Source organism: Punica granatum, unplaced genomic scaffold (assembly GCF_007655135.1).
Source record: "Punica granatum isolate Tunisia-2019 unplaced genomic scaffold, ASM765513v2 Contig00009, whole genome shotgun sequence".
NCBI classification, from domain to species: Eukaryota; Viridiplantae; Streptophyta; class Magnoliopsida; order Myrtales; family Lythraceae; genus Punica; species Punica granatum.
The window spans coordinates 20,330-33,670 of record NW_022204033.1 but is presented as its reverse complement, the minus strand read 5'-3'; the positions used below and the strand labels follow the sequence as shown (position 1 = coordinate 33,670).

Sequence of the window (13,341 nt, the reverse complement as noted above, 5' to 3'; positions counted from 1 at the left end):
ATAAGTTGTGGGCCCTCCCACAACCATATAGTCTTCCACAGTCTCGACTGATAGGACAATCCCGAAGCCAAGGTTAATAGCTTATAAGCCGAGGACACCGAATAATCTCCCGGCGATGAAAGCCTGCAAAAAGGAATATCACTGCCACTCGTATCCGAGGACGGGGGTAGCACACTCGCCAAGCAGAGCAGCGATGCGTGGTTCAAATAAGTTGAGATCCGAGGCCAATCCCAGCCTCTAGACGATGTCACAAAACTTGTAACCGGCTTGTGTAGAGTTGCAGCTGATGGGACGGAGACAACCTGCTCTAACAACGGCCCATAGCCCGGGACCTAATGATCCAGCCAAAATCGTGTTCGAGAGCCCTCCCGTAACTGCCAGCCCATGCCCAATCTCACCAAGCTCCAAGATGAACTAATACCACACTAGAGCCATGAATCGCTCGGCTTCACAGACAAAATCTGGGCCAAATCGATTTGGATATTTATTAGAAAAAACCTGCACCCAAAGCTCCTAGAAGCCCCCAACCAATCTTACCAAGTAAAGCGGAGTTAAACTCGCTCAGCCGGCGCAATCCGAGGCCACCAGCCTCTCTCGGTTGGCAAATCAAATCCCAACGTACCATATGAAGTTTCTTTTGATCCTCCTTATGTCCCCGCAGAAAATTCTGACACAATTTGTCAATTTCCACGCAAATACCACGAGGAAGAGAGACCACCTGCATCGTATAAAAAGTGATCGACTGAATTACTAACTTGATCAATGTGGTTCGCCCAGCCATGGAGAGAGGAGATGATGATCGCCCACTAAGTCGATTCCGGACCCGAGCAACAACATTCTGGAAGTGGGACTTCCGGACCCTCCCGTGCACAATAGGGATCCCAAGGTATCTCCCCAATTCATCCGTGGGGGTAAATGAGCAACGATGGCAAATGGCGGAACGAATTGGGTCAGCAACATTCCTCAAGAAGTGGATAATTGACTTGGCTGGGCTCACCTTTTGCCCCGAAGCGCCACAAAAAACGTCGAGAATCCTCATGATCTCCAAAGTCTGATTTTCAGAAACTTCTACAAATAAAAGAAAATCATCCGCAAACATGATATGAGCAATTAGCGGACCCCCAGTACCTATCTTGATCGGCTTCCATCTCCCAGCCAGCACTGAGTCAAGAATCAAATGGGCGAGCTGTTCAATGCAGAGTACAAATAGATATGAGGACAATGGGCATCCTTGTTGTATGCCCCTTTTTGGCGAGAAAGCATCGGTGGACTCACCATTCCATAATACCTGCATCACAGATGAGGAAACGCAATCCATAATAATTCGGATTAGGCCTTTCGAAATACCAACGAGTGACAAGGTTGCATTCAGAAAGTCCCAGCTGAGGTGGTCATAAGCTTTCTCTAGATCGATCTTAAGCACCATGAAACCCTTCTTTCTCTTCATCATTCTCTTAGAATGAATAAGTTCTTGAGCCACAATAATATTATCTTGGATGTGCCTTCCCGGTATGAAACTCGATTGATATGGCAAAATAAGACTAGGCATGTATTTTTGTAGCCTATTAGCCACAATCTTTATTGTAAGTTTATAAGATACATTACAGAAACTTATCAGGCGGAATTGGTGGATTGTTTTCGGGACTTGGACCTTGGGAATCAGAGCAATCAGTGTGGAATTCATGGCTGCCATCGATCGACCACCCTCGAAAACACCGTGCACAAAATCTAACAAAGAATGACAAATAATGTCCCAGTTCGTCTGGTAAAAGACAGCCTGGTACTCATCAGGATCGGGAGCTCGGAATGGAGGCATATCGAATAGAGCATTCCATACTTCCTCAATAGTAACCCCAACCGAAAGGGCAGCACCAGCCTCAATCGGGAGCTCCGGAAACCTGCTCTCCGTCATGCACGCTCCTCGGGCCGAGTCCTCCCCGTACAAGCTACTAAAGTGAGACACCGCGAGTTGCCGGAGACGTGCCTCATCATCCACTCACTCTTTGTCATCACCCTTCTGCCTTTCAATCCTCAATCTCCGACGTTTGATGACTGTACAGGTATGAAAATACTTCGTGTTTCTATTACCAAACTTGACCCAGTCGCTGGGCGATTTTTAGAACCAGAGAAGCTCCTCTTGAATAAGTATCTTCTCAAGTTCCCGTACAAGCTCCTGCTTAAGCGGAGTGAGGAAAGGGTTAAAGCCTCACTGCAACGCCTTTTGAGCACCCCCGATACGAGATAAAACCTTGAACTTTCGAAAGTGAATATTTCCAAAGACTTCTTTATTCCACTTTTGAACCCGTACTTGAAATTCCGCAAGATTAGCAGCGAGATCCCCGGACTGCCCCCAATTAGAACGAAGGAATTGTGGGAAGTCCTTATGTATGTGCCATGTGCTAGTTCCACGGGGCTAACGGAAGCGTAAAAGGAACAGAAATTCAAAATTTCCTACCCGTGAAACTAATTCCAAGACCTACTAGAAGAGTAAGAGTAAATAAAAGCGTACCTGGAATATTTAAAGTTGTCGACCGAGCGTCCCACGCGTGACGCCTCTACTGGTATCCACACCGACTTTGTCGACGAGTTTCGAGATCGGCGGTGCTAGCGACCAACACTCGAAAGAAACACCCCGATGCGACACCCGAAATTTATTAGACTAGTAGGATTAATTCAAATTGAACAATTCAACTTGAATTTCCTTACACTTATACACGTACACCCATATACATGTATATATATATCTCTTATATCTAAACATGCATGCTGCCCCTTTTATAAGCAATATGGGGAAGACAAATTCAAAGCCCCACCGATGTGGGATTAAGGAGAATCAAGGCTCCAAGTGACATGTGTAAGTCTAGGTGACATCATTTAATTAGTCCATGTGTATAGCTAAGTGTTATCATACAATTGGCCCATGTTTCTTTCTATAATTGGCTCCAAGTGGTTCCATAAAAATAACCACTTAGCACACCATTAAATCTAATAAATCGGGTCTAATTAATCGGCAAATTTAATCTCATTAAATATCCGATTAATCGGTCGCACCATAAATCATCTAATCTTTATTAGACAATTTTGTTGTTTCAAAATATCTCGTCAAGTTAGTCGTAGTGTGTGACCCTGTAGGTTCCCAATTACGTTGATAGTAATATCGAAATCTCTATTTTAATATTACAAACAGTGAGCGGCATCTAGCAATGCATCACTGTTACTCAAGTAATCGGAAAGTCAATTTCTCGACGAACCTCGTGACCTATATTACCGTGTAATATAATCCATTGTCCTCTATATCTCTATTGAGCCCAAGGCATGGTCGATGACATCCTTGTATGGCTTAATATCTCTCTTTCTTGATTTACCGGGTAAGTCTATCAGAGCAAATGAGCTCGATATCATTATATCGACTCATTTGGGTATGCATACACTTTTAGACTTAACCACCAAGTGGCCGTGAGATATCGCTCCCGTTTCGTATGAGGGACAAATCCTATCTTGGTCACTCACATTCTTTTCCATGCTTTGTGGCATACCCAATAACTATCTTTATAACCAGCCAGTTACGGTGGCGTTTGACAGTATCAAAATATACGACATTACACGTAGGAATCCATGGTGACCTCAAGTCAAAGGACCATTACACTATAGTCACTTTGAGATATGCTAATGACAGTCACGTAACAACCCATGTAGCAATCTCATGGCGGGTCAGTCCAATACACATTACTCTTAATGTATACATGTGGTGTGATTTGATATCTCCATATCCATGACCTATGAGATTTGGTCATCAATCAACACTCACACTAGTCTAACCGTATTACCGTTGTCCTAATTAACGATAATACTTTGACTATGGACATTTAGGAATAATGTTCAGTAATTATAGGATCTCACAATCAAGTCACACTTGATGCCTATTGAACCTACTATTCCAATGACATTATTGTGTGAAATCATATTTAGCGCAATCTACACAATAACAGATATGCCTCGTTTTATAATGAAATAGATATCATATTACAAAACTGATTATAGATTGCCTCTAGGGCATACACCAATTCCCAACAATCTCCCACTTGCACTAGAGCCAATCTGGCACATGTCTTATGCCAATAGATCTAGTGTGAGCCTCGTGCTTGCGCTGCACAAGAGGCTTCGTAAGTGGATCTGCGAGATTCTCATCTGTTGGTATTCTGCATATCTTCACATCTCCTCTGTCGATGATCTCGCGAATGAGATGGAAGCGCCTGAGTATATGTTTGGATCGCTGGTGAGACCTGGGTTCCTTAGCTTGCGCAATGGCTCCATTGTTGTCACAATAGAGATCCACTGGGTCTGCGATGCTAGGAACCACAACAAGTTCTGTCACGAACTTCTTGATCCAAACGGCCTCTTTTGCACACTGCATCAGCACGATTATCGCTTATGCGAGGTTCCATAATAACTGCAATGTCCGAATCATGCAAACGAAAGATAATTTTTAAAAGAGCGAAGGAATTTAGGACTTCCCGCTCCTCTGTAGTTCCATGAAAGGAAATACATAGAAAACGAGTCATGACGAGGGGCAGTATGCATCCTGCTTCACGCTTTCTGAGTTGACGGGAATCTCTAGATTACAGTCGATCTTCTGATTGCCTTCCACAGCTACTAGTGTGAGTTTTTCAACCACCATTGGCTCCGAGCCAGAACACTGTTGCTTCTTTGAGTGACTATGCTCTGCTGGTGCTCTATGGGTGAGGAAGCGTCACCCTGACTTCCATAGGAATCTTGAGTTGCAGACATCTCAACTGTCTGAAAAGTGATATCCCTTTTCGTCGACTCGGAGCTAGGTGTCATTGGAGTGGGGATTGAGCGGGGAGGAGCAACCGGGGACACTGCAAGATCTTTAATGGCGCAACAACTTGTGGCTGGGATGGCCTGAGTGGTTGAGCTAAAGGGGCCGCAAGCTGGGTTGGAGTAGGTTTAACAGAAGCCTGTCCAGAAACATTAACATGGACTTTCCTTCCGGCAGTTTGGGCCTTGTGGGACACAATGGGCCAAGACCGTGAGCTCTCCCATGCTTCAATTCGGCTTAGGGCCTAGGCCCCTCCAATAGGCCCGTTGGCTTAAACTGTTGGGAATTGGTGTATGTTCTAAAGGTAATCTGTCATCAGTTTTGTAATATGACATGTATTTCATTATAATACGAGGCATTTCTGTTATTGCGTGCTTTGCGCTAAATATTAATTTTACACAATAACGTCCTTGGAATAGTAGGTTCAATAGACATCAAGTGTGACTTGATTGTGAGATCCTATAATTACTGAACACTATTCCTAAATATCCCTAGTCAAAGTATTATCGTTAATTAGGATGACATTAATGCGAATAGACTAGTGTGGGTGTTGATTTATGACCAAGTCTCACAGGTCATGGATGTGGAGATATTGAGTCACACCACAGATATGCATTAAGAGTAATGTGTATTGCACCGACCCGCTATGAGCTTGTTACATAGATTGTTATGTGATTGTCATTAGCAGATCTCATAGTAACTATGGTGCAGTGGTCCTTTGACTTGAGGTCATCATGGATTCCTACATGTAATGTTGTATACTTTGATGCTGTCAAACACCACCGTAACAGGTTAGTTATAAAGACAGTTATTGGGTATTGCCACAAAGCATGGAGATAAATGTAAGTGACTAAGATAGGACTTGTCCCTCCTACGTAACGGGAGCGATATCTCACGGCCGCTTGGTGGATAGAGTCTAAAAGTGTATGCATATCCAAATAAGCTCGATATCCCTATATCGAGCTCATTTGTTTTGATAGACTTACCTGATAAACAAAGAAAGAAAGAAATTAAGCCATACAAGGATGACATTACCATGCCTTGGGCTCAATAGAGATATAAAAGACAAATGGATTATACTGTACGGTAACATAGGTCATAAGGTTCGTTGAGACATTGACTTTCCAATTACATGAGTAATTGTGATGCATTGCTAGATGCCGCTCACTGTTTATAATATTGAAATAGAGATTTCGATATTATTGTCAACATAATCGGGAACCTAAAAGGTCGCACACTACGACTAAATCGACGGGATAATTTTGAAACAATAAAATCGTCTAATATTGATTAGACGATTTAAGGTGCGACCGATTAATCATATATTTAATGATATTAAATTTTTCGATTAATTAGACATAATTTATTAGATCGATTTATACATATAAATGGGCCATACATAATGTAAACACTTATACATACACATGGACCATTCATATTTCAACATTTATTCATACACATGGTGGATGTGTAGGAACACACATGGACTAATAGTTTAATAACACTTAGCCATACACATCGCTCATGAAGAGCTTATTTTCTTAAATCCCACACCAGTGGGATTAGCAAAATTTACCCATTCTTAAGCCTATATATATGGGTAGATATATATATAGCAGTAATGAATGTATGCATTTGTATGTGTATGTTTTATACACGTATATATATAAATGTATATGGACATAATTGAGTTGACTTGTTCAATTCATTAAGTCTAATTAACTCTAATAATTTTATGTGTCGCACTGGTGTTTCCTTCAAGAGTTAGCTGCTAGTACCACTAATCTCGAAGACCCGTTGATAAAGTTGGTGTGGATACTTGTAGAGGTATCACACTTGGGACGCTCGGTCGACAATTTTAAAATTACAGATATGCTTTATCTACTCCTATTCTTGTAGTAGGTCTTGGGATTAGTTTCACGGATAGGAAATTTTGAATTTCTATTCTTTTTACGCTTCCGTAGACCCCGTGTAACTAGCATGAACTTGTTGTAATTTCCCGACTACAACAATATTCTCTTCCACATTTATCTCCTCGACAGACTCACTTTCCTCCAATACAACAAACCGAGATCATTTGCTTCTTTTCTTGGATGCTTGATCGTTGCCTCTAAATGGGGTACTTTCATTTCCTTTCTTAGCAGATACACCTTTCATAACTCGAGATTTACGCAATTACGGACCATCATCCACGGGTCAAAAAGACCCCCTTCCTTGACGGTCGGCGATTCTTCGACCACCTGTTGGTTGACTTCCGGTGCAGCAACTCCGTCATTCTCCGAGGGAACCACCTGGATCTCACCTCCGAGACCACCCGCATCAGCTTTGTGTTCCATTACCGTTCTGCAACCCTCTTTCCGGTGGCCGTATCGGCCACACCCAAAATAGATGAGGTGAAGACCCTCAAATTCCACCTGATATAACTTCCCATCAAACTCGATCTCCGGCCGCAGAGGCTTAGTAAGGTCAACCTCACTACATAGACGAGTAAAAATCCCCCGAGAGACCGTTCCAGTATTCTTGTCTATCCTAATTGGACGCCCCAACGCAGCACCAATACGCCTCAACATAATGCCACAGTGCAATTGCAAGGGTAGGGAAGGAATACGAACCCAAACCACGGTACGTTCAACCTGAGTTGACCACGGATCAAAATCCGACGTCCATTCTCTAACAGTAAGATAATGACCCTGAACCATCCAAGGCCCCCCTAAAAGAACCCACTCTCTGTCCTCCGTAGTCGCAAATTTGACGAGAAAAATGATCATTATAGGAAGATCTGTTGGTGTGTAGGTTATATTGGGACTCCATAATTGATCCAGCCTGTGTTTCAGAATTGTGTATGGGACTCTCTTCCCCAAGACCTTAAGGACGAGACCTCCCTTCAATCTTGAATCCATGGTATTCATCTCCTCCTCTGTTACCATGATCTTGGGTCTGAGTTCATTCGAGAAGTCAATCATCGCCAAATCACTCTCACATTTGCTTAAGAAATCAGCGCCGTAATCCACCTGTACCACAACCGGCTCCCTTTCAAAATTTCAAATACATCACATATGAGACGCCAGATAGCATATATAAATAAGAGAACGTCTAGCAAGGCAGTTTGTATAAAAGTTGCCTGTAAGTGTTTAGTTTTTACAATAACTGCATTTTCAAATATATAAAGCAAATTGTTATCCACGTCTCATATGTTGGCCTTCTATATCTAGTTTATACTTTCATACGATAGGATATTTTTTTTGGGTGAATTAGGGCGCAGAAGCGCATATGGTAGAAAATTTTAGAACACAACTAGAAAGATGATTAGTTCATTTAAGAAAAATGCAGCAAGACTGGAAAAGAAGAAAAAGAAAGAAAGAAAGAGCAAATACTAGCCAATTGGTGCCTCCAAGGTGTACCCCATACATGCAATGCCTTCACCTCTGGGGCCGCTTCAATTTCTAGGCGAAGTGAGAATCTTCTCTAGAAATTAGTTTGTACTTCCCATATTTGTTACGTTGTTTGGATGTAAAGTAAGTCATTGTAAGAAGCAGTGTTATCAAAACTGAATCTGACAGTGGATTGGTCGAGACATTGACCAACCAGGGGCACTACAAGAAAAATTCCTTTTAAAAGCAATGATATTTGCTTCCAAAAGCAATTTATTTGTCTACAAAGGTATTAGAAATAAGAGTTAATTGCCTCATTTACCCTTGTCGTTTTAAATCTATAGAGGCAAATTAAAAACAATTAATTAAAGTCACTAATTACTACTATTAGTGTTAATTAAATTTGCCTCCAATAAGCATATATAACAATAAATTTTGTTACTAAATTTGTTATTTAGGTCAATTGTTATTGCCTCTATAAAGTTTTTTTTCAAAATAAATAATAGTAATTACATTTGATTATTATCTCTCTCATATCTTTATATTGTGCCTTGAACCCGACTCGAACCCTTGACCTCTAGCATAGTATTTTTAGTCTCGTGTCTTTACCAATTTACCACTAATGCATCTTTGAATTGAATTACATTTAATTTATATTTAATATTTTTGTCAAGCCTCAATAAATATGTAAAATTTTTATTTATATAATTATTTAAAATTAAGAAAATAATTAATATGCATATAATATTAAATCAAACATTATGCATATATATATCGTTAACTTCTCGGGAGGTAAGTTGAAAATTGTTAAATTATCCAAAAATTTAATTTAAACACAATAGATGAAATAAAATACACAAAAGGTATACTAATTTACTATTTTATTTAATTCAAAATTTACATGACATATTTTACATCTATAAATAAAGAAAATATATTTTCTACTTATGTTGAGAATAATTTGAATATCCTTTAATTCGTATTGAATAATTTATTTATATTTAGGTAAAAGTAATCCATCAAACTTTTCAACATTTTATCTACTTACTCTGTAGGTAAAATTTCGTAAGTTGGAGGCAAATGAGAATTAGATTTAGAGATAATTGTATTTTACATCTAAAAGAATATATTAGGGGCAAATAAAATTGGATTTAGAAGCAATTAAGTCTTTTGCTTTCTAAAAAGATATTTACTGATAAATTTTGTATATGCCTCAACTAATGTTTCTAAAAGTTATTCTTTTGAGGAAAAAGACTTATTTGTTGCTAATAATTGTGATAAAGATTTGTAATTTAGTAAATTATTAATTTTAGGTGCTTTTAAAGGCAAATAAAATCCACATAAGAAACATATATCGTATTTGTCTTAAAATGAGAATTTTAGAGACTAATGTTATAATTGTCTCTCATTATTTGTCTCCCATAAGAGTGTTTCCTGTAGTGATAACAACGCAAGTATCCCTATCTTTTGCTATTTTTTTAATGGATTTTTGAGTTGATTATGGGAAAAAAACATGAGATTGAGAGATTGCTTTATGATTATTGTGCTTTTGATGATTAGTATATTGGTTATCTTATTAAATTAAGAAGAGTACTTCCACTTTTGCCAAATATTTTATTTGGGTTTCCAGTCAGGAAGACTACTGCACTTAACTTGTTTTTGGATCACCAGTGGATAATATGTAGAAAACTTTATTTGTAGATAGAGTAATGTGTTTTTTTCGTGTTCTCATTCATTAATGCAAGATAGGTACAAGCTTTGTCATCATCATGCATCATGGAGGAAAAATGGTTTTCGAACCCAAATTCAAATATGTTAGGGGTGGATTGAAAAAATTTAAAAGTCAAGATTCTGATAGAATATCAATACCTGAGTTGAAATGGCTATTGAAGGAGATAGATTACAAGGAAGCAAATATGATGTGGTATCATATTGGCAGTCTGAGAAAGGGGTTGAGGGTCATGATGACAGGTAATGAGATATGCAAGATGGCTGAACTTGGAGTAGAAAACCAAAGTATCCATGTATATGTTAAAGCATATGTACTTCATCCTGAAGATGAGAATGATGATAAGAACATGGCCAATAAGAATGTCAATGCCAATGATGATGAAGAAGATGGTGATTATGTACCTGAAGAAACTGATGATGATATTTCAGATGATGATGGAGAGTATCTTGCTACTAGGATGAATAAGAAGAATTATGAGCTACACAAGACAGTATGAAGTGTTAGTAGTTTTGAAGCTAATGAGTTTAATGAAGATCAAATACAACAGAAGCACATTTAGGTTGAAGCAAATAACCAATTTCAGAAGGACCACATTAAGGAAGAGGAATGCATAGTGAGTATGTTGCATCTAATGAAGAAGTCAGCACATCCAATACCAATGAAGATGAAACTAGAAACAAAAGGAAAAAAAAAGAAAGCAAAAGGGGAAGCCATACAAAGGAGATTATACATATGACCTTTACATGAGGTTTGAGTCCCCACGTCATTTTAAGAAGGTTGTGCAGGGGTATGCAATCATTATGGGAAGGTCATTATAAGAATGTGTTTGATTTTAGAGTTGAGTTGAGTTGAGTTGAGTTTTGATTTTAATTGGTTTGTAATGATTGTATTATTGAATTATGAGAAAAAGTGTGAAAAAGTAATGAATCGTTGAGAGAAAATAATGATTAAGTAATAATTGTGTTGTTGAATTGTGAAAAAAACAATGAATAGTTGAGAAAATTTAATATTAAAAATTGAATTGAATGGTTAAAAAAATTTTAAAAATGAAAAACGTAATGATTGTTCTGTTGAATTGAAAATAAGTGAAGTTGAGTTGAGTAGAATTGAAAATTTTTTTAAAACCAAACACACGTGGTCCAAGTTTGGATTGAAGAAAATGGAGGCTAGGTGAGCTAAGAGATGTCCTTGGGAAATATATGCAAGTTGAACACAAATGAAGGATGCCTTTAAAATTAAGGTATATAAACCAAAACACAAGTGCTCTAGGCCTACAACGAACAAGCAAACATCATCAGAGTGGCTTGTTGAGCACTACTTGGAGAGATTCAGAGAAAACCCAGAGTGAAAAATAAAGGACATGATTAGTGAAGTGGAGCATACATATCTATATATTTGAGTAGGCATGTTTTCTATGGTGCAAGAGCAAAGGCTCTAGAGAAGATAAATGGATCATTTATTGCTCAATATAACTTGTTACATTCATATTTAACAGAACTAAGGAAGGTGAACATGGACAGTTACTTTAATATGCTAATAGAAAGGTACATTTCTAACAGCATCCATCTGCGAGAGACTTTATGTGGGACTCGAAGGGCTTAAAGATGGGTTTTTGTAGGGTTGCAGACCTGTCATAAGTTTGGATGGCTGCTTTGTGAAGACTCGAACATGTGGTTAGTTACTTAGTGCAGTTGGCATAGATATGAACAACATGTTTCTTACAGCATGGGCTGTTGTTGAGTTAGAGAATGTAGACTTGTGGCTTAGGCTCGTCGATGATTTAGGAATCGTAGATTGATGGACTTGGGTGGACAGTCCTGAGTGACTAGCAAAAGGTAAATTTGCAACTATAGTTTAATTCTTCTAGTTTATCCTATTTCATCCATACATGATTTCTTTTGCTTATCTCATAGGGATTTAATTCTACAGTGAGATTCTTCATGTGTAATTGCGAGCACAGAAAAAGCATAACAAATATACTCTAAAGAAGATCTTCTAGAGGGCAGTAAAGAGCATCTCATAGATAGACTTTAACCAATGTATGGAAGAGATGTGAGCAATATCAGTAAGTGCTCATGATGACTTCAAGAGCATTGGAGTTGAGAAGTTCTGTATACATAAAATCAGTATATTAACTAAATGTGAGATAGTTGATAATAACATGTCTGAGACTTTTAATGGATATATTCTAAAGACTAGAAATAAGCCTATCTTGGACATGTTAGAGGATATTAGAAGGGCTTCTATGAAAAGGATGGCTGAGAAGAGTGAATTGGCTAAGAACTGTGGTGAAATCACACCAAGAGTAAAGAAGAAGCTGGAAGAGAGCAAGCTCATCAGTGGAGCATGCAAGATCACATATGTTGGTGCTTAAAAATTTGAGGTTGTACACTAGGATAACATATTTGTTGTGGGGTTGGCCGTAAAGAGTTTTAGTTATAGGATGTAGTAGCTCATTGGGATCCCATGCCTTTATGGTGTTTCAGCTATTCACTGGATAGGTGATCAACTTGAAAATTATGTTGATTATTTTAAGGGGTTCACATATCTAAAGGCTTATGCCCATCTTCATGAGCCACTTAATGGGAGGAAGATGTGAATAAGGTTGTAACATGACCCAGTGTTACGCCCAGTTGTGAGAAGGCAAGTTGGAAGGCCAAAGAAGAATAGGAAGAAGGACAACTTTGAGATGGATAAAGAATGAGATACTACAGTGGTATCTAAGCAATGATCAGAGATGAGATGCTCCATATGCAAGCAATATGGATATAATAGAATGACATGCAAGGAGAAGGAAAAAGGAGTTGTATCAGTAGACTTTGTCCCTATAGTAAGTCATATGTGTAAACTTAATGTTATACATTGTGATTTTATACACATTTATCATATTATTCATATATTTGCTTCTATGAATAGGCAAGAAAGAGGGGAAGGCCATATGTTATAAGAAAAACTTAGGAGACAGTACAACTCACTCGTAAGTTATTTAGGAGGAGCCCAAAAAAAAGTGACCCAAAACATTGAGATAGCCCCAAACATTGAGAGGGCTCAAAACATTAAGAGGGCTCCAAAACCAAAGGGACCTATAAGATTTGTGTAGTATTTAGTAAAAGTTTTTTATAATGTACATTCATATTCTTTAACTGAGATGGCATATGTTGTACAGAACACTAAAGTGGCTCAAAATTCAGATGGCTCATAACACTGAGAGGGCCTATATTGCTAAAAACGCTGAGGGGGCTCCAAGACCAAAGTTACTTATAAGATTTACTATTAAGTAAGAGCATTTTATAATGTAAATTCATATTCTTTAACTGCTAATGTCCATTACTATTAATATGTTAGAAGGAAGGACCATGGACAAAAGCAAAATGAAATGAGAATTGTACAAAGAGAAA

The 13,341-nt window shown here is 38.5% G+C and overlaps 1 protein-coding gene across 1 annotated transcript; it reads right to left on the bottom strand.

The window, feature by feature from the left end:
* Positions 1-6,993: 6,993 nt before the first annotated feature.
* Positions 6,994-7,803, bottom strand: LOC116189749. The gene has a single exon (XM_031519459.1). The coding sequence runs from the start codon at positions 7,801-7,803 to the stop codon at positions 6,994-6,996; it is 810 nt and encodes a 269-aa protein (XP_031375319.1).
* Between the last annotated feature and the right edge of the window lie 5,538 nt (positions 7,804-13,341).